This window comes from Triplophysa rosa, linkage group LG21, assembly GCF_024868665.1.
Source record: "Triplophysa rosa linkage group LG21, Trosa_1v2, whole genome shotgun sequence".
Lineage (NCBI taxonomy): Eukaryota > Metazoa > Chordata > Actinopteri > Cypriniformes > Nemacheilidae > Triplophysa > Triplophysa rosa.
Genome location: NC_079910.1, coordinates 10,071,355 through 10,093,183, shown reverse-complemented (window position 1 = coordinate 10,093,183; position 21,829 = coordinate 10,071,355). Strand labels below are relative to the sequence as shown.

Sequence of the window (21,829 nt, the reverse complement as noted above, 5' to 3'; positions counted from 1 at the left end):
GACCCCGTGCTTTCACCTCCCTCCCCTGGCCTGCCTATTCAATGCCTGTGCATGCAACGGCACATCTCAAAGCAATGACATGATCACAGAACCATTAAAAAGAATACAGTTTGGATACATATTGTAAGAAATGACTTTAATTTCATACAACATGACTTGTAGAAGATGAATAAGAAGTCTTTGTTTTAATTCGCACATTTATAAAGTACAATTGTGCATAAGAAAACACAGTTATCACTATAACATGGGCTGTACACAACTCAACAACAGTGTCAATCACGTTTAGTCCTGATCTGAGAGTTCCAGGTCCTCCACCATATCATCACCTCCCTCCGCCACCTGATTCAGCTCTGTGCTCAACATCTTCCTTGGTGCCTTGCCTTTAGAGGACGAAGGCTTTTTCTGCTCTTCATCTGTGACATATAAACAAATAAAAGAGGGTCAGATGTTTCTATCAAACTTCCAGTGAGAAACTCAATATGTTAAATCTATAAAGTAAGCGAAGGCAGAACAGATCTGGTAATCTAGAACAGATTCAATACGTGCACATTTTATGTGAGAATACGTGGTGACCTTCCGCTGTCAACTGAATGAAATGAAACCAGAGCAATCACCTGAATCATCAATTTCCCCTGAGGCATCATCATCATCCTCATCGCTCAGGTCTGAAAGATCCTCAAGGCCTTCATCATCACCTGAGTCACCCTGTTCCTCTGTAATAAAAAGAGAACCGGTAAATGTCTTGACCAAAAGCGAGCTGAAGAAATGACTTCCTTATTTTTTGTGTCAATCTGGATAAAAGCTAGTAAATGGTTCTATGTAAATGAAGGTGACAAATACAAAGGTGAATCATTAGCATTGTAATGACTGTTTGGTGCTGTGAAAAAGAAGATTGCGAGTTATGACAAAAAATCTTTAAAAAAGTCAAGATTTTGAACACCACATCGTTCATCTGCAAACATGAGAATGTAAGGGATTTATTAAAGGGTAGTGGAAAAAAGTGAAGCAGAAATTTCTAAAATTGAACAATATTAGGAAGTCTCAATATCACCGTCACAATCAGGTGTAAAGTATTCTTAAGTACATTTTGAAATTACATACTTTGGAAAAATTTTGCTTCCTTTCTTTTACTACAATATTAAGCATATATCACACTTTTTACTCCAGTTTTGATACATTAAAAATCTAGTACCAACTTATTTGACACATTTTTTTAAACTTTATTTGTAAAAAAGTAAGTAGTTTAAAAAAAACAAAAAAATTTATTTATCAAATGTAGTGGGGGGAAAAGTATAATATATGCTTTATAATATAGTGAAGTAAATTGTTTACAAAGTAAAAACACAGTATGTGTCTGTACTTTATCAGAGTAAAAATACTCAAGTCCTTTACACCTCTGGTCACAATATCAGATCACTACACAATTATTATGGTCGATATTTAGATTTTTTGTTTTAAATATAAAAATAATACTATCAGTCAAACAAATCTGTTATATTGTTCAATTTGTGTTTTCACCTTTATGGCCAATGAATCACACTCAAAATATCAGTGTAGGGAGGCAGAGAGAGAGCGTTTATAACCATTATCGGTCTTCGAGCAAAACTTTAAACGGGTGCTAAATTAAAATATCATATGTATAGTATTAACACAATATTGATATTCAAGTTTTTCAATATATTGGCAATATAGTCAATACCGGTATATTGTGACTCTCCTAGTACTCGGGTTCTATATAAAATGTATAAGATACATTTTTAACATGGATTGTACACAGACCCCAATAAATGTAAAGAATCATACAACCATGTTCTATAAGCTAAACAATTTAACTGACCTATCCATGCTGCTCACGTAAGTGAAGCCACATATTTAAAAGTTTCCATTTAAATGACAAAAATAGAGACTAGCTTCTGCCTGCAATTTATCCCCAGTAATCCAGAGGTGCCACGTGTGGGAGTGTCTTCTGCTCTCTGAAGAGGCCAGGGTTGAAATCCCTATGCTTTGAAGTGGGATTTGATTAGATGCTGCCTGCGAGGTGAATGGCAGCACAGCCACCCCAGCCAGTCACCCTTCACTCTAATTACCCAGAATGCACCGGGGCCAGCCAGAGGGGGGAGCCGAGCTTAACGCCATGCGCACACCTTGACGCCAAGAGCAGGCTAATGCATCTTAATATAACCGGAGAGAGACTGACCGCACAGTTCACAGGTTCAGAGAAGGTTCTGAAGTCTAGAAGCACGAGACGAAGACTTGTATGACTGCCTGTGGGCTAATCAATACTGTGAAAAACAGAGAAAAATGTCAAAGACTGAATCTGAATGTTGCTCAGGAGCATTGACAATCGAGGTGTTTACAAAATGAGCAAAGACACATTATGATTAACTTCAGCCAAGTTTTTGAGAAAGCTGATGGCATTAAACAGCCTGGCACACTACAGCAACAACAAAACTCAACTCGACAGGAGAATACTAAGGGAGAAAGGTTGACAAACCAAGCAGGTGCTGCTAAACATCAAAAAACCAGCAAGTTGACACTAGCCAGCACAGTTTTTGGCATTAAATTTGATTTTATACAAAGGTAGGATTTGCCACAGAATGTTTTTAACCAAAAATGCCAAAAAGTGCAATACAATTGTCAATTTCTGGTTGGTTTTGGTACAGGATATACCAAACTACAAATCCACAAAAAGGGCTTTTTGTTTGACAACATGCAACCATAACCACAAATGAATATATTAGAGGTCACGTGACTTCTCGAGTTGAACGTTGGAGGTATGTGGGCAGTTAAGCTGTGTGGTAAAGGAGCAGCCACTAACATCTTTCCAAGCAAATGTTTTGAATTACAAACCCCCATTGGGATCCGAGCATGCAAAAAAAGCTTCCTGTAAGAGAGAACAGAGTGTGTGAGAAAGAGAGAGATTTGTAGGGACTCCACACAATGAGGACCAGATGGAAAAAAGCCCTTCCTCTTGCCTCCCACCTCTATGGGACTTTTTCTGCGGCTGTCGGCCCACGGGCGGCAGGGGTGGGAGAGTGTGGCATGTGTCCGACACATGACCTAGCGCACAACTCCACATATAGAGTTAAAGAGGAGAGGCAAGTGCGTGCCTGACAGCTGACCTGCCCTTCACAGAGCTCCATTCATACAGAGAAAGAGAGAGGGACTGAGAGACACTCAGATTGAACTGCAGAGGAATTATAGATCTATAGATCTCAAGTCAGAGTTCATATTTGTATTGACAGGATTTATGACTAATATGAATTGCTAAGATTAACTACTGTAAATAATCTTAAAGTCAACATGAAACTAAATCCCTATTTACCTGAATACGAATCATTTGAAATAACACCAAGAACATGCAAGTACTAAAGGAAAGGTTTGTGTATCTTGCTCCGCCAGAAAAACTGACATCAACACTCATTTTTCAATCCCTTCCCTCAAACAACTCACATAGTGAGCAAAACTAGTTCTTAGCCACCCTTGACTACCATAGTAGGAAAAATGACAATGATAGTCAAAAGTGCCCAAGAACTGATTGCTTTCCCACATTCTTCCAAATATCTTTCTCTGTGTTCATCACAACAAAGAAATGTAAACAAATTTGGAACAACTCGAGGGTGACTAAATGATGACAAAATTTTCATTGTTGTGTGAACTGTTGCTTTAAGCAAGTAAAATGGGTTTTAAAACAATGTTTCATGTTGTTCAAGCATTAAAACAGATCAGGGCTTGAATACACCTTCAGACGGTCTGTTAAATGTGTTTAACACTCATCCTCGAACAGTTCAATGCAATGGACTACAGCCTCCCAGTGACAAACAGCGGCATTACAGCCCAACAAACCGCTTCTTTCTTTTGTTTGGGGACGTACAGAACTGTTCAAAGTTCAAACAATGAAATAAGAAATAAACATGAGAAATAAAGACACTATTGAGAATCATAAGATCAAAATATAGCTGCATGTTTCTCCAATGGGTTAAACAGGGTTTCTAAACATGTCTTTTGTGCAGTATGTACAGTGGTTTCAATGTGGGAACAAACCAAAGCTCTTACCTCTGGATTTGAACAGGTCTTCATTGCTGTCGTCTTCACTATCAGACTCAAAAAGACCCTTAAACTCCTTCTTGGCAGATTTCTTCTCTTCAGCTCTTTTCCGCTTGATTTCAGGCAGATTCAAGTCCTCCATCTAAATGAAAAGTACAAAATCATTTTTAAATACTCTACTAACACACACTTAAAGGAAAAGTTCACCCCCCAAAAAATGAAATTCGGTCATCATTTACTCATCCTCAAGTTTTTCCAAATCTGTATAAATTTCTTTGTTCAGTTGAACACTTCACTTTGACTACTATTGACATTTTTCCTATGGTAGTCAATGGTGGCCAAGAACTGTTTGGTTACAAGCATTCTTCCCAATATCATTCTCTGTGTTTATTAGAACAAAGAAATGTATACAGATTTGGAACAACTGATTTATCGGGATTTTTCCCTCATATTTTCGTTGGTGTATAGAAAAGTTGCCAAATGAAGTTAGAGAAAAAAGTAGTTTTTAGCATTTGTATGTTTTTGTCTGTCTATTTAATTCCTAATGAGTAACTTTATACTCAAAAATATTATACTATGTTATACTTTTTTACTCACATTGGGCACTTGGAACAACTCGCAGGTGTGTAAATGATGACAGAATTTTAGCTTTTGGGTGAACTGTCCCTTTAAAATGGCAAAAACACAGACTTGAAATATGACATTTCAGATGATGAAATGCATTATGCTCACTGTTTTTGTTGTTCAGACTAAATCTGGCCGAGACATCTCAAATCTGTTTTTCCATTCTACACGCATGGAGCTATTCTGTAATTTTCTTTTCTTTCCATTTCATAAACATCTGATCTCAAACAAGTCACTGTATAGATCTTACAATTAGAGGGGTTTGGAACAGTCTGAAGCACATAATCCTTTTAAAAAGGGTGAAATATAAACAATCAATAAATGTAGTGAAAATCAGGAGATGAACCAATAACCACAAAAACAAAGAGATGTTCTTCCCTAAAAAGGTAAGTGATTATAAGCATGTGTGTTTGTGTATTGATGGAGGAAGCGGCAGAGGCAGTCTGGATGGGGGGCAGTGGTAATCAGATCTGAGCGTGGGGACTCGGTGGATCAAAGCCTGGGATGCAGCCCTGAGCGCTATAATACTCTTCCTGTAGCACTAGCCCTGCCGCCTCCTCCGCCAATCTGCCGCTTCCTAGACGCCAACACTCCGCCTGGTGTCATCTCCATTATCTCCCTATGGACGCGCTCCAGCTCCAACACACACACAGTAGGTGCGTTCACAGATGCAGCATTACAATTTTCACGAGATGATAACATCTGTCTTTCAGATAAGACTAGGAGCAGCTTTACAAAAGCACTGAAATGTTTTGAAAGAGAATGTTAAGATACATATTCTGCCTTATCAACATCCAGACTCTATCGGCAGATCAAACTAAAGTGTTGTGCTATAACCAAATTGCTGCCAACATATGGGGCAAGGTTTAAAATGTACTTTTTGTTGTCTCTGCCAACGCCAGGCATATTTTTAGAAAATATATATTTAATTAGCAGTTTTCACTGAATATTTGTAACACTGTGCCTTTCACAGCATCATATAGGAGATATGTCTTTCTCTCTGTGAACTTGCACCCGTCACAAAAACATTCCGATGATTTATCGGGATTTTGTTTCTCATATTTGCGTTAGTGTATAGAAATTTCACAAGTTGCCAAATGAAGTTAGAGGAAAAAGTTGTTTTTAGCGGACCATTTGTGTGTTTTTGCTTTAAATCACTATTGTCATATTATTAGTATTACAATTCCATTATTCTGTCTATTAATTCCTAAAGAGTAACTTTTATACTCAAAAACATTATACTATATTATATATTTTTTACTCGCATGTGGCACTTGGCATGTTTATTTTAGACCCTGTATGGAGGTATATAGTCAATCTAACAACATCATTAAAGTGTGGTTAGGGCTATTTGGAATCATTGTTGAACAATGCTCATCATTTCTTTGTATTTGGAGTCTTTACCCTCTCTTTTCCAGAAATCTCCAGCTGAATTTCCCTTTCACGAAGTTTCTTCCATTGGCTGTAATATTTCGTGAGAGGGGTTCCTTCTTTTGCAACCTGCTTCTCCCAGGCCACCTGTAAACATAGCAAACACAACAAACATTACTGCATGCTCAAGCATAGGGGAGCTTAAGAAAAAGTATATAAGAGAATCTCAAGATATTTCCTCAAAAACAACATAACACAAAAGTTACTAAAAAATGGCATGATCCGCACACAGCCTGCACTGTTCATTTCTGTTTGAGAAACCAAGAGCTATCCGTTGAACTTGAAAAGTACATTTGTCAAGTATCCGGTCGATCAAAGCAATTTACAAAAGATCAGGTCCTTGGCACACACCTTTACACCTTTTCTCTAAAGCCAATGACAAGATAAATAAGCATTATGCATTTTGGCAGACACCTTTATCCGTAATGAATTAAGGTAATAACTGGTTTGCCCCAGTAGCCAACACCATCATTTTGTTGTTGCTAAAAACATAAAATGTAAAATAAGGCCTAGAACAAGTTCAATGGAAGGAAGCAGACCAGTGAATCTCTGCCGGTCTTTCTTTAAAGGTCTTTGTGGATGATATTGATCAGGTAAAATGAGATTAGTTGACCTCCAAATCCAATAGGCCGTAATAAATCTCAACTTCAGTCTGCAGTCGTCTAAATTTATTTATAACAATTTGAAGTGATTTGTAAGATGGTAAAAAATGTTCAAAGTGGAAGAGCAATATGGTCCGTTCTTTATGAGACGAACCCAAACAAAGCCAACAAATGTGCACATGACCAGCTAGAAAGAGCTCCACAGGACATTCAGAGCTTCATCCTTTTCAGAATCTGCTGTGTGCATTCGGGAAGGAAATTCTGATGCGGTCACTTCATGTGCTGGGGATTTAATAAAATAATGAACTACAATAAATTCAATGCCGGTTCAATGTCAGAGATGTGGGCTTACATAAGCTCCGGCAAGTTTCATGTGATTTCTTACATTACATTGAATGGGACAGTGTTGTTGTGTTGGTCTGTCAAATGTTTTTTTTAAAACAACCTACAAATAGCTAATAGTTGGCATACTTGTCATATAAGTTGGCATAAGGCAAAAATGAATCTTACTTTAACTTTTTATTACACCCTAAAGTAAATTTAGGATTCATTTTTCCAGTCTAAATAATCATGGATCGTTCTGTAAAGCAGGGAATTATTTAAGCTCTCTGTGAGGGTGTCATGTTGTGGTAGTACGAAAGCTGTTGGAGGTTCTGGCACGACCCACAGAAACAGATATTTGTTGGCTGGATCCGTCAGGCGGGCGGCTTTATGCAGCTGTGCTGGCAGCCGTGCCGGGTGAGAAGTTTGCCATGCCACCCTCCTTACAAGAGGACATCATTCCCGCTGGCCACAGCCCGGCGACAGACGCGCCCCGGCGTGGTGCCACGCTGTCTGCATGCTCTGTCTTACCACAGCTTTCCCTCCAGCTCAACATTACCGAGAGCCCCGCAACCCTCCTCCATTTCAGACTTAAACGGCCTTAAATATTTATCAGAAGCGACCGGCGGCTTAGAGGAGGGGGAAGGAGAAATGAACGCGCTGTGCGTCAGCAGGGGTGACAAAATGAGAGCGGAGATAGAGATGAATGAGAGTCGAGATCTCGCCCTAGAGAGGAAGCAACTTTTCACCTCCTCTCACAACCTTCACCCCTGAGGCCCTTCATTTCTGTCACGTCATCAACTTGGTCATAATCTGACATGTCCAAAATATTTCCCTTTGGGCCATTGTTGGGCTAGACCCCGTAACTGCTGCTTGCAACTATATATATATATACTGTATATTTTTTTTACTTTATCAACTTTACACCAGAATACTGGAACATCTTTTGCACCAGACTTCTACTACATCTCAAGTCATTACAAACCCAGTCAGCACGCATGGAGCCTGTTTCAATCTGCACTGGGTCAACGTCAACAGACGCTCACAGATGAAGCACTTAACGTCTGCCTGTCTTCCTCCTCAGACTGTCTAGCTGAGAGAAATGGCATTAGAAAGCTTTCCGCTCCATTACTTCTTATCTGCTCTCATATCCGTCACTGATCGAGCGTCAGCGGCGGTCGTAATAGCACTCGTGCCACGGCGGCCGCATGCGTCTGTCTGCAACAGCGCTTCCTGACCTGCAGGTGGTGTGGTCAACCAGGCACCGTATCAACCGCCACATGCTGGTTTCGACAGGTCATGGTGCTCAGCACACACTCACGTGGAAATGTGCAGGGCCTACGAACGCACAAGCGCACAACCCTTTAATGAAAGCTGCGGGTGACTGGCAGTCACCTGTGAAGGCAAGGAAAGCTGGGTAGTGTTTGAGGTGGGTGGAAAAGGAAGTACAGGTAAAATAAACATCTCTCTGCCATGTTTGGTCTCACAACTGTATGACTAGATGTGCCGTTATAGTCAGGGTTCCCACACTTTCATCAACACCAAATTCAAGGACTTCCAAGGACTTTTTCAAGCACATTTTGGTCAAATTTAAAACTGTGTTTTTGTGCCGTCGCCGGGCACTTTGGGAAAAGGATACCATTTTTTATGATTTCTCTCTTCACAAAAGGCCATTTCAGAAGTCTGTTAGCAAAGGGTACATGCAGTCACAGACATAAATAGACACCGCATTGAAGGCTTTGGCCTGTTGCTGTTATGGGTTCAACAATGCTGCCATATTGGAGAGGACAAGACATAAACAAAAGGGAGCTTCTTTGAATAAAAAGCACAATAACGTTTACATTTCACATCGTTTTTTTTAATGATTTACAGTCTACGTGGAGTATAAAAATGTGCTATTTGTCTCGAGTTACTTATAATAGATAGTCAGACTATCTATTATAGATAGTGGTGTATGAACATGAGAATTGGAAAAACCAACATGTAAAAACGTGTCAGAATACTGGGTGTAAAAAATTTGTATAATTCAAAATTCTTAAATCTAATCTGTTTGTATCTATCACAAGGTTATTACCGTTACTAGAACTACAATTATTAAAACATTTCAGTTTATTGATATCAAATAAAATATTGGCCCAAATATAATTTAAAAAATGTAAAAATAAATGAAAATTAGAGATCAGGAACAAACAGAAATGCGTCAAAGTTGAGGCACTAAAATGATTAACTCCAAAGAAATAAAAAGTAAACTAAAACTAAAATAAATTAATCCTATTTAGAAACATAAAAATTAAAATAAACTGTGGGGCTGTCAAACGATCAATTGTGTTTACATAATATATGTCTGTGTACTGTGCATATTCAGTTTGTATTTATTAATACATATACATTTTTAGGAAATATTTACATATATTTACCAATAATTGACGATAAATGATATATAAATGTTTATTTCGTTTTTAAATATATACATGCATGTGTTTGTAAATACAAAACAAAATTTATATGCACAGTACACAGACATATATTATGCAAACACAAAATTTTATTCTGGAAGTGATTAATCGCGATTAATCGTTTGACAGCCCTAATAAAATGACAAAAGGACACATCAAAATTGCTAAAAATTAAACTAAAGTGAACAAAACCCCAAATAATAAAAAATCTAAGTTAATGCAAAACATTAATAAAACTCCAATAAAACAAAGAAAACTATAATTCTATCATGATTTAAATAAATGTTTTGTTTGTCTACAATATTATTGTTTAATTTTTCATATTAGCTAAATGCTTTAGATAGACAGAACATTTGAAAGAATTTCCTTGTTAAATCACTGATCAAATATGCACAATAATATCAAGTGACGTGAATTCTTAAGGAAAAAGGATTTCATGATGTCTTTAAAATGTTTTGGCAGGACATATATCCTGGTATAAACTCACCACAGCTTCAGTATCAGACACAGCAAACGCAGCTTTCTGCCTGCGTCCTGTAATGTAGCTGCAGTTCTCCTGCATCTTCTCCAGCAGCTGTCGCATCTGCTTGCAGTAATTGGCCACTTTGCATTCCTTCAAGAACGCTTTCAGCTGAGGAGATGAGCGAGAGAAACAGACTGTTACCATCACATACAGATCTTACAAGAAATTAGATATAAAAATAAAAGATTTATTCAAAAACACATAAATACACATCGAGTAAATTCATTAAGGGGCTTGTGTTTGTTTTAAAGGGATAGTTCACCCATAAATATTTCTGTCATCATTTATTTAACATTTGTGTTCAAAACGTGTAAGATGTCCCTTCTTCTGTGGAAAACAAAAGAAGACATTTTGAGAAAAGTCAATGTCAGTGTCGTTTGATTACCAACGTTCTAAAAATATATTTTGTGTTCTGCAGAAGAAAGTCATAAAGGTTTGGAATGACATGAGAGTGAGTAAATGATGAAAACTAACTTTTGGATGAACTATATAAGAGTCAGAGTTGTGAGTCTGTGAGCACAAAAACCAGAAACAAGACCGTAACTGAAAAATCACTTAAAAAATTAGTAATTAGTCGAGTAAAATACTGAAGCACCCACACTAAAGGTACTCCTGAAACTTTTATAATCACGTGCCTTTGAAACTACGAGTATGGAGGAAATGTTCTAATTTGTAGCTAATTGTTAATTCCACAGAAATTCACGTTTTAAAAAAATTCTGCCAATAAGAATGGGGTGAATATTTAAAATAAACCCAACTGGTCTGACAGAACCTATTTTGAAACCTTTTAAAGCACTGGCCAGAGCAGAGGATGTGACCAGAAAGTGTGTGTGTTTATGTGTGTGTGTTTATGTGTGTGTGTGTGTGTGTGTGTGTGTGTGTGTGTGTGCCAAAAGACGTGATGGTGGAAAAAAGCTTTCACCTTATAGCCTGTGTGTGTGTGTTCCTGTAAGTATTGCGATGTATATGAAGAAGCATAAGAACAGAAAGGACTCTCATGTTAAAATGAGAAAGAAAAGTAAAAACAATAGCCATAGGAAAAATGAAATGTCACACCAATGTAGTGACTAAACCCACTGCAGCTGTGCTGAAGCCCTCAGTGGAAAGTTAATGTCCGGGCACCAGAGGGAACATTACCTGAATGATGGTGGGCAGTGCCAGCTCAGGGAAGCCAATGCTACAGGCCTGTGTGTGGAGGTACTCTAAGATGAGATCATACAGCTGTTCCAGCAGACCATCCTGAAACAGTGAAAATACACACATTTAACAAGGTTTAACATACCATCTACACTCATTTTAACTGTTGGTCGTGTGACAATCTGTTACATTGTGTTGCGGTTTGTTATGTTTTGAACAGGTTTCAGGCTAAAAATATAATTTTTTGCAAAGTAGCACAGCAGTACCACTATGACCAAAACATGCTTTAAATATATGATATTTTTGGTATAAAATTTGTAATAGCATGATAAATTCAAGATGCAAGTTTGGGGAGGGACTTGATCATCCTGTAAATCAACTTAAAGTAGGGCTGTCACGATAAACCGACAATAAATATCACGTGATTTATGCACAGCTTTTGAGAGAAGTACAGAAAATGCTGCTTCATCCGAAAGCCAGAGGGCGCTCTCGTGCGGAAACTCCAAATACGCACTGCAGAAGAAGACCATAACACGTTCTAGAATCTAGGAAATGCCTATGGACATCTTTTTATCACTGTTACTCAAGCCTCATCAGGTATTTTTTATGATAATAAAGTATATTTATAATGATCATGTTTGACGGGTGTTGCTTTTTCAAATGCACATTGTAAGCGACTCAAACTCGCACTGCTTTTAGATCGAGCAGCATTTCCTACTGATCCCAGAGACGTGCTTCACGGACAAGACAAGCTACTCATTAAAAAAAATATTGACACATTGCATATCGCAGCCAGCTCGATTACAATAGGATTTAGTGGTATCGCCTGATCATCCTGTAAATCATCCTGATAATTGATAAATTATCGTGCAGCCCTAACTTCATCCAAAAATGTCATCATTTACTCACCTTCGAGTTGTTCCAAATCTGTATAAATGTCTTTGTTCTGATGAACAAAGAGAAAGATATTTGGAAGAATGCTTACAACCAGACAGATTTTGCTCCACATTGACTACCATAGTAGGAACAAATATAATGGTAGTCAAAAGTTTGCTGTCCTACATTCTTCAAAATGTCGTCTTTTGTGTTCAACAGAACAAAAAAATTATAAAATAATTTTTCCTACTATGGGAGTCAATGGGGGTCAAGATCTGTTTGGTTACAAGCATTCTTCCAAATATCTATACAGATCTGGAACAACTCGAAGGCGAGTAAATGATGACAGAACTTTCATTTTTGGGTGAAGTATCCCTTTAAAAGCATTATAAGCAGCTAACACCAGTGACTTTTATATACCTCCTCCACCTCGACTATTCAAATGTAGATTATTTTATCAGATATTGTTGCCCGAAGGGGGTTACTTTGTCAACCCTAAGTCTAATAGTTACACTGTGGTATCAGATTTTGTCAACTGCACTGTGGATAAACGGTCTAATAGGATCTCTACCAATTGACACATTTTATAACCATTATACCACCTTGCCCACTAAGATGACAAGCAAGAAGGTGATAAAAATGGCTCTGTGTTAATAACACCCGTGTCAATTTATAGACTGAGCTTGGCAGGTAATTTTTGTTGTGTGTGGCCAACCTGGGTTTGGGCCTTTGTGAGGTCATTTCCTGTAAAATCAACTGAAATGAAAAAGAAGATCAAGACTCCCGAACTCAAAACTACAGAACCAGTCACAATAGCTCTGCTTGCAACAAATGCACTTTAAACTGCCCCATCTACTCCAAACCCTGAAAACAATATTTGCCAGTCAATAACCCCCCCCCCCGTTAGAAATCTCACACTTCTACTTGGCACCTGGCACATGCACGCTCAATAATCCAGACCCGGTTTAAAACAGGGATCCCACCCAAATCCTTCGCCCTACCTAAAATTTGCAGCCGCGCCCTATCCGACCGCATTCCTCCGCAGCGAAACGGGAAAGCCCGGCTCGTGACTGCTCTTACTAGTCAGGAAATATTTTGGATTTACTAAGTCAGACACTGATCCCAGACAGCAAAGGTGGAGCGGCGTCTCAGGGGGCCTGTGGCTGTGCTGTCTTGGCCCGGGTGAATGTACTGGAAAGCTCCTCCGTGCCAACCAGGAGAGCAGGATAATCCCTGCAGCTTGTGTGGCAATCCTTTTGGCAGCGACACGGCGCGCAGCGCTTTAGCCCGTGTACCAGCGTGTTCAGCCTTTCATCTCCAAACCTCAATCCAGTTACAGCCAGCCAGCATGAAGACATGACAGGCTTGTGGCCCAATGGGAGGGGCAATTTTTAAGTATCTATCGCTTTACCTGATGTGTTTAAGTCACCGTCTTGTGGTAAGGGCAAAGGTGAAGTGTTTTGGAAATCAGTTTGAACACACCCAATACTTTTATGTTCGCTATCAGGAATAAAGTGATACAGATAGTGTCATATGCTGAAAAAATATTATGAGAGCCTGAAATTCAAAGATCTGATCAAAAGGTTTAGAAACAGCAGGATTCGTCACCTTATAGGCCTTCTCTTGGAGATTGGTCTTGCTGAGTTTGAGAATCACTGCAAAATTGATGGGCTTTACACTGATGCGACCTGGTTTCTTATTGAAGTCTTCCTGCTGGAGGATCTGAAGGACAGAGTGAAGAACAAACAGATACATCAGAGCACTGCATCACAAACATATGTGCACACAAACTGTGACAGAAGCCCATTGACTATGCACACAAACACAGACTGGCAATGACTCAGGGGGTTTACAGCAACTTATAGTAAACAGTAGCAATCTGCAACTCATGCCTGTACAGAAAAGTGTTGCGGAAGGTATCTAGCTTCCCAACATGCATACGGGGCGATGACGTACTATCGCTCTCATTGCACTGAGGTAATTTTTCATCAAGTGACAACGATGTGTTTAGTAAGAAAACGTTCAAATTTCAGCGAACCGACAACACAATGGCTAAACATTGCTATATGCCTTTGTCATCATGCCTCGAGTAAGTGCAAAAGTTTACTTATCTTTTTTTAATATTTGTGGATGTAGCTGAAACGGATAGCCTGAAGCGCTTCTCCTGTTTGGTTGTTAATGTATGACGTAGTGTTTGGATAATTTGACTCACGTCGTTGACCGTAATCCTATGTGCATCTTGAAGCGACCAATGGATGCTACGTGCGGCAGATGTAACAGAGCTGGCTGACATTTTAGCGGAGTCATATGGTAAGTCATAAACATCTAGGATGGCATGAGGGCGAGTATATTATCATATAAAGAGAATTTTCATTTCTTTGTTTGTAGTTAAACACTGAATTATTTACTTTTTTGCAAATAGTAGATGATAATTCAACAGTTAAATTAATAATTTTTGTTACATTTTGTGTAAACAATCCTGAAAACAATTACTTAATTTAAGCCAAACTCACAATAATGAACAGAAGACACAAAAAAGATGTAAAATTTAGAGTACAAAACAGTTCATTGTGAATAATGATTCACCTTATTAAATCAGATTACTTAAAGCTTTATATGACAGGTGGAGGATATTCTGAGACTGTGCATTTGATTATCACGTCAGTTTGCCTAGTTGTGCAATATATTTTGTCATGCTCCAAAATAAATGCTGAAAAGAAGTAGATTGTTACTGAGGAAAAACAGCTGCAAACAGCTGGGAAACTGTCACGCTGCTAAAATCTTTGTAGTATCAATACTTCCTGTTAAAGAAGCAATGTGAAGATTTTATTGGCATCCAGCGGTGAGGTCGCGGAAAGTAACCAAAGGCTAACTCCTCCCCTCCCTTTCAAAGCACTACGGTGGCTGACACAGGACTAAAGCCTGATTTTTACTTCTGTGTCGGACCTACGCCATAGGCTACGTGTCGGTTTTCATTTATACTTCTACGTCGTTGTCCGCATTGACAGGCAATGATCACTAGGCGTCAGTGTCCACACGCGTGTTGCTTGTGTAACCAAGACAAGAGCCGAAGAAGAAGCAGCTCATTTGAGAAGCATTACAGTGATAGCAGCAAGTAAAGAGTCACTTTTGTTGCAGATTTGAGATGTTAAATTCAGAAGCACAAATAATTTACGTAAGATATTTCATTCGGAAATGCGTTCAAACACACCAATCACAGCGCTTGCGGTCCGTATTGAGTTGACAGTTACATTTTTGGAGAGGTGCGCGTCAGGCTACGGCGTAGGGTGCGGCTCTGCGTAGGTCCGACGCAGAACCATAGATTGGGCTTTAGATGTCGTCACGTTTACGATTCTTTGGCGATAACGTATTTACGAAACGCACTCTGTAGAGCAGTTTGTCCCTTTAGGGCTACTGTAGAAACAACATGGCAAATACCATGAAAGGGAACCTGGAGTGTATAGAAATAGCTCATTCTAAGGTAATAAAAACATAAAGCTTCATTATGTAAGGTCTTTATACACCTCTGAAGACATAGTTATGTATATTATATTGCATTTCTGTCTATAGAACCGGACCTTTAACAGCCAAGGACAAGTTCTGCTATTTTTTGTCCTGTGGAATATGCTCAAATATATTATGCTACTCTTTCTACAAAGTACAACATAAAATGTAGACTTGAGAGAAAACAGTAACTTATGTGTATGGTTGTGACTTAGAACTCCCCTAAATCTTTCTGCGTTGCCACATTTGAGAACAGTCGAAAGTGCCCGGCGAGGTCATCTAGAACTAGCGAGGTGAGGTGTTTGTGCTCATGGACGACCGGTCTCTACAAACAACGGATGTGGTGTCGGCCTGCGGGACACAAGAGGAAGCGGTGGCACATGGTCCCAACCTGATACGCTCAGGGGCCACTGCAGCAGGAAGCTCAGAATCATAGCGCTCAGATAAACAGAGGAACGAAGAGAGAAAGAAAAAGGTAGAGACATCGTCGCACGCCTTCTTTAAACATGAGGGTGAAAACAGGAAGTTGACTGCATTACAAATAAACACAGGAGCAAGAAGGGGCTAGGTGGGAGACAGAGGATGTGGTCTGCACAACGGGTTTGAGAGCCGAGCGAGAACCACAAACCTCCCTCACACTCACACACGCACACGCACACGCACACACACACACACATACACACATTCTCTCTCCCCCTTAGGCTTTATCATAAGTTGGTCAGGACTGGTGGGAGCTCACAGCCGATCAGTGACCACCCCCAGCCCTCTCTTCCGTTGGTCTCGGCTGCTGTCGCCTCCTCGCCTCTGTTCTCACAGCAGCTGTCACCACAGGGGCCCACGCCAACCACACACAAACACGCGTTTTGTAACGCGCCTCGCACTGTGGAAAATGTTGACAGTTTGTGACCTCTACTTCCCATTCGGCCACTTTTGGACGTTCGTTTGTGCAAACCGTACACTTTGTTTTGTGTTTACTTTTATCTCTTAGGCAGCCTCGTTTGTTTTTCATTTTCCAGTAAGTAAAGATACGTGTTTAAGGCAACGTTAAGATGAAACTACTCTTGTACGTCATTGGCTTGAGACAACCAGTCATTTACACATGATCTAAGAAAGTCTTAAGAAGGTAGATTTTGCATGACAGCCCATTTAGAATTTGAGAGCCCATCTGACCACTCACAGCCCATTTTGTGTTTGTGTCATTTAGGGGCGGGGTTCTCTGAAACAGATTAGACGACAATAACAAACCGGCTTAGAAAAACTAACTTAAAAGTGAGTGACAGTATCAGCAAACTGTTTTACAAAAAAGTAAACAAAGAAACAGTGATGTATTTTGTATACACTTGCAGATCAGAACTGATGATACACATACATTTTTGCCTTCTTTTGGTACTAATTTGGTTAGCAGAAAATGATATCAAACCTGGCTAGGTTTTGTCTGAAATACTTGTCATTAACTTTTTGTTTATAGAACTGTTGCCCAAGAGAAACAATAACCGTAGGATAATATAAACAAAACCATTTTCTCCTAGTGAATATCTCATTTAAAATACTAACTACCTTTAAACTTTGGCTAATCCAGCGATTAGCTCTACTGTTTCAAAGTAAACTGTTTTTGTGTAAGCCAGTCAATAATATTGGAATTGGCAATTTCAGACAGCACTTGCCATTTTTGTGTGCATCGGGCACACAATATGCATCAGACAGTTAGAAAATGGATTGGTGGCAAACCGTCTGGGTCTGAAAGCACAACAAAGTCTTTTTATAGCTAAAGGTTAGAAAATTGACAGCCGTGAGGACAAACGCCGTGGGTACAATGTTTACTCACACCCAAACCATGACCACCCACATACAGGAACACCTGCTTATTTCATGCAGTCTGGAATTAGGGCGCAACATCAAAAGAAACACAGTGGTGTGTAGTGTCGGTCTCACCTCTACCAGAAAGGGTAAAACGGGCACAAACGTCTTGGTGTTGGCAGAGAGCAAGATGAGGGCTCTGGCGCAGTGCAGTCTCAGAGGATAATACCGAGCGATGGGAACTAGCCTACAGAACACACGCATGCCATGAAAACAATGATGACTTTATAAATATTAACTGTAAACAGTACAAAGTAGATCAGCTAGGTGAACAGGTAATAATCTTAAATAGTTTCAGCATTATATGAAAAATGTATGTAATTTCCTGAACTGAAAGTTGCTTATGGGGACTGTAGAAATAAATATGGTTAACTGGCGCCACCTGCTGGTGCAGAAATTGATACATCAGAGTTCAACAAAAGTATAAAAAGAATACAAACAAAAATTGAACTCATTGAGTAAAATAAATTGTTTTTCACAAAAAAAGCTATTGTATGACTTCAGAAAATGTTAAATATGGTGCACAAAACATATACAGCTATGTTTTTAAATAATGACAGAATTTTGTCTATTTCTAAGAAAATGAAACCTAAAAACTAAACATACTTGATGCAGCCGATGATGACTTGACACAGCGGGTAGATCAACGGCTCCAGAACCTCACTGGGGTGTATAGTGCTCAACACCCGACACCACAGATACAGACAGTGCACATACTGCCAATTATACACCGACTGATATGTGTCCTAAGCATAAAAACACAATACATTTACAACATTAAAGGCTTAAAATTTACATGACAAAACAGGTTGAAGCTTCTGATACCTTCTTTTTCATATTCATGGCACTGCGGAGGTGTATGGCCAGCTGACGGATGTAGATGAAGGCCTGTTGGTAGGACATCTGCGTGTCCAGTGAGTACATCTCTGTGAGAGTCCTCTGCATGAAACTAATCATGGGAAGAGCGTTGGGTGAGGTGAACTTGCAGTTCTTCACGTAGGCGATGTACATTTGCTGAAAAAAGACAACAAACCATTGATAAGATTAAAGGGGTCATATAATACGTGTTTTTCTGTGTCTTTGGTGTGTTATAAGTTGCCCATGCATGTATTAGACACGTAAAATTGCAAAACTTAAAATATTTGAACAAAAGATGCATTCTATCTAAAAGCGAATGCTCACCCAGACCTGCCTGAAACGACTCGTGTAACCACACCCCCACAAATCTACATCAGTTTGTGATATGATTTGACTAACACCGCCCAAATGTATACGCAAGTAAGCTGGGCGTACCTGTCAGTACAATTGCTTTGGAACCTGATGTTCCAAATATGGTAAGAGGCGTTACAATTCCGTCACACGCTTGCAGTATTCCACCAATCACTACGCACTGGTTAACTGGCCAATCATAGCACACCTCGCTTTTCAGAGCCATGAGCTTTGTAAAAAATCAGCGCGTTTCAGAGAGGCGGTGCAAAGAGGAGATACAAACATGCACAATATGTGGAAATACAGTGTTTTTAAACCTTAAATCGTGTATACACATTGCATTACACCTAAAACAAATTATAATATTCGTTTTGGCTGTGTCATATGACCCCTTTAACATTTGGAATTATGTAATCACAAAACATGCATAATACTTTAATAGTGCATTACAATACTGCATCTTATTTCTCATTATGATTTTGACATAATTAACTAGGTTCTCATTTCATGTCAATCCCATACAGTTAGTTTTCCATATAAAAAACAAACTTACCTTGAGAACGTTATTTAGATGGCTCTCTGGTTTATGGCGGCAGATCTTGTTAAGTACCAAAAAGGCCAGAACCCTCACGGTCTCCTCTCCTGTGCTCCAATGTCTGATCAAGTTCTTATGTCACACAAAAAATGAGCTCGTTTAGAAAAGGTCAACATCGGGGCATTGAGGTTTAATACAGCCTAGGTTACATGGACTTACTTTCACCAGGATTCTGCACTGTTTTGGCAGACACAGGTAGAATGGCACCATCTGGTGGGTATGACGAAGAACTGCATCTATGACTGTTGACTGGCTTAAACTGGAAAGAAGCTTTGGAGAGAAAAATCGATCACATCACTGCATGTTCAAACAGTTTGACAGCATAGACAAAGATAATCCAGATAAAAGAAATCTACCTGGACAACACCAGCTATATACATCTTAATATCAATCTGATGTTTATGCCACCTGGGACTCGACGATGGAAGTATCATTCTGAAAATGCAGTTGAACACAAAGTTATATGACGAAATCTGACAGACAGATATAGATTGAGGAGGAAGAATAAAGCTCCTACTTCTTCTGATCTTTTTCTGGAGCTCTGAGGTTAAGCATTCTATTAAGCACTGCATGCATTTCCTTTATGCAGAACAGGATGAGGGAATTAAACACTGTAAATACAAGAGAACAGAATCAGTCAAGTGAGCACAATTACAGAAAATCTGATGCTGTGTAATGGGTGCGGCGTTACCTGTGCTCTCTGCGATGGTGTAGCGACACTGCTCATCAGATTCACCCTTCGTTGTAGCTACAGCGGCCTTGAAGGCTTGCGTGATGTCCCTAAACAATCGTGACGTGGGCTCTTTCTAGGGAAAGAAAAACATATACTGACAATAAATAAAGTATAACAAAGACTGTCACAAAACTTTCTAAATGCATAATGATCCACAACACAACGAAGAATTAAAGCTTTTTACAAAGGTGCCCTGATATGTATATCTAGTAATTGCCAGCAGCTTTTTCTTGTGTCCTAAAAAATCGGAAAAATGAGAAACATTTTACCGTCAGTCCTGTTCTCCAGTTCTCAATCATGGCTTCTGTGACTTTGATAGCTTCATTAGACTTCTTAGTTGTTTTCACATTCTTTTTATCCGCTTCTTGCTCTTCATTATCATCCGAATTGGCATCCTAACGTCACATAAAACACTATGATATTTCATATCCCAAAACAAAACAAACACAGTGGCAATACAAAAATCATTTTATTCACTCATTATATGTGGTATATTTTGTCCATATCATGTATGCCCTAAAATACAAAATAAACTATATGACAATTAAAATGACAAATTTAAAACAAAATCCCATCTCTATTATGAAAATCTCATAAAAACTATTACAAATCCTCAGCATAAAATACCATAAAAACATTTATTGTGTGTGTTATAATATGGCGGAGGCAGAAGCGACTGACCTCCAGTTGCGATGGGAGTTTGTGGTACATCCTCTCCTCTTCATCTTCAGCTTCATCACTATCAGAGTCCTCAAAGTTCAGGAGAGTCTTGTCATTATCTTCTAAGAATTTAAAGAATTCTGGGTCTTTGCGCTTCAGTTCTGATAGCTGGTCCTTGTGCTCGGACGCTTTGCCCTGCTTTTTGACAGACCTGAGACATAGTTGATCAGAGTTGACCTTTAAGTGATGGTATACACCGTGTTAACATTAGCAACAGTCGTCAATGAATGAAAATATTGACAGTAGAAAAGCCATTATAAAATAAAAAACAAGCTTACTTTTTGGGGGGTGCAGGTTTCTTACTCTTACTCTCCTGTTGTGTTGATTCGTCCTCATCCTGAGAATCACCGTCCTCCTCAAAATCAAATCCTGACGACAGGAACTCATCCACACTCAGATCTCCCAACTTCCTGTTCAAATGCAGACGGCACATAAAAAACTTCAATACCAGTTAGAAAATCGGTTTATCCCAATTTAACACAATAACTAAAACACAATTCTCACAACAGCACAAGCCTTACACTTTTGGTAAGCACCGGTAATCCTAGCACACCACAAAACATCCATGCTAACTGACTGTTCGCAGAAATTGTGATCTGAAATAATTTTGACAAACAAACTTAAGGCAGACTTATATTCTCTACACACAAAAACTACGGAGAATACCATGCGGATCTGAGATGATTTTAGCTCAACAGAAGCTAACTAACTTATCGTTAAATAACAGTCAGATAATCGTCTCTTTAGATAAAACTAAACCCTGACAACTTATCCAACGTTAATTTAACTAGGCGCTAAATTAAAACATCACTCTCATTACCTAACGTTAGGTTGTGATAAATCGCTAAAATTGTGACATACCTCTTATTTTTCCCTGCCATGCTGGATGAGAGAAACGTGCATGTGGACGTAATACCCACAATGCACCGGGTCGAGGAGCTCAGCAGAGTTGATCTTTTGTTTAACGTTCCGATATAGCGAAACTAAAACAAAAACTGGCATTTGTGTCATTGTGTGTATTTCTTTATGTTTCTGTTCTGCTCGTTCGTGTCGTAATCATTTAACTTTTTCGTATAACAGTATTAGTTGCAACTCTGTTGTATTATTTATTTTTCACATAAAAGTGGAACAACAAAAGGGCCAGCAGGGCGCAGCCATTTGTGTCTGGCGTGACACTGTCAACAGCAAATTAAA

General features: G+C 39.1%; 1 protein-coding gene across 1 annotated transcript; it reads right to left on the bottom strand.

The window, feature by feature from the left end:
* Window positions 1–109: 109 nt before the first annotated feature.
* Window positions 110–21,565, bottom strand: noc2l (NOC2-like nucleolar associated transcriptional repressor). Its single transcript, XM_057319914.1, has 19 exons — window positions 21,497–21,565; window positions 20,914–21,045; window positions 20,597–20,786; window positions 20,185–20,310; window positions 19,874–19,988; window positions 19,700–19,793; window positions 19,539–19,617; window positions 19,342–19,452; window positions 19,141–19,254; window positions 18,204–18,392; window positions 17,985–18,124; window positions 17,454–17,565; window positions 13,626–13,739; window positions 11,142–11,243; window positions 9,969–10,112; window positions 6,076–6,189; window positions 4,057–4,189; window positions 615–713; window positions 110–413 (listed from the first exon to the last, which is right to left on the bottom strand). The coding sequence occupies exons 1-19, from the start codon at window positions 21,514–21,516 to the stop codon at window positions 283–285; spliced, it is 2,259 nt and encodes a 752-aa protein (XP_057175897.1). The 5' UTR covers window positions 21,517–21,565; the 3' UTR covers window positions 110–282.
* Window positions 21,566–21,829: the final 264 nt, after the last annotated feature.

Coding starts and splice junctions, on each gene's coding strand:
- noc2l (XM_057319914.1), bottom strand. CDS start 21,516: ATGGCAGGGAAAAATAAGAG. Junction 20,787..20,913: donor AAACCTGCACCCCCCAAAAA/GTAAGCTTGTTT, acceptor ACTATGTCTCAG/GTCTGTCAAAAAGCAGGGCA. Junction 18,393..19,140: donor ATCTAAATAACGTTCTCAAG/GTAAGTTTGTTT, acceptor GTCTTTTTTCAG/CAAATGTACATCGCCTACGT.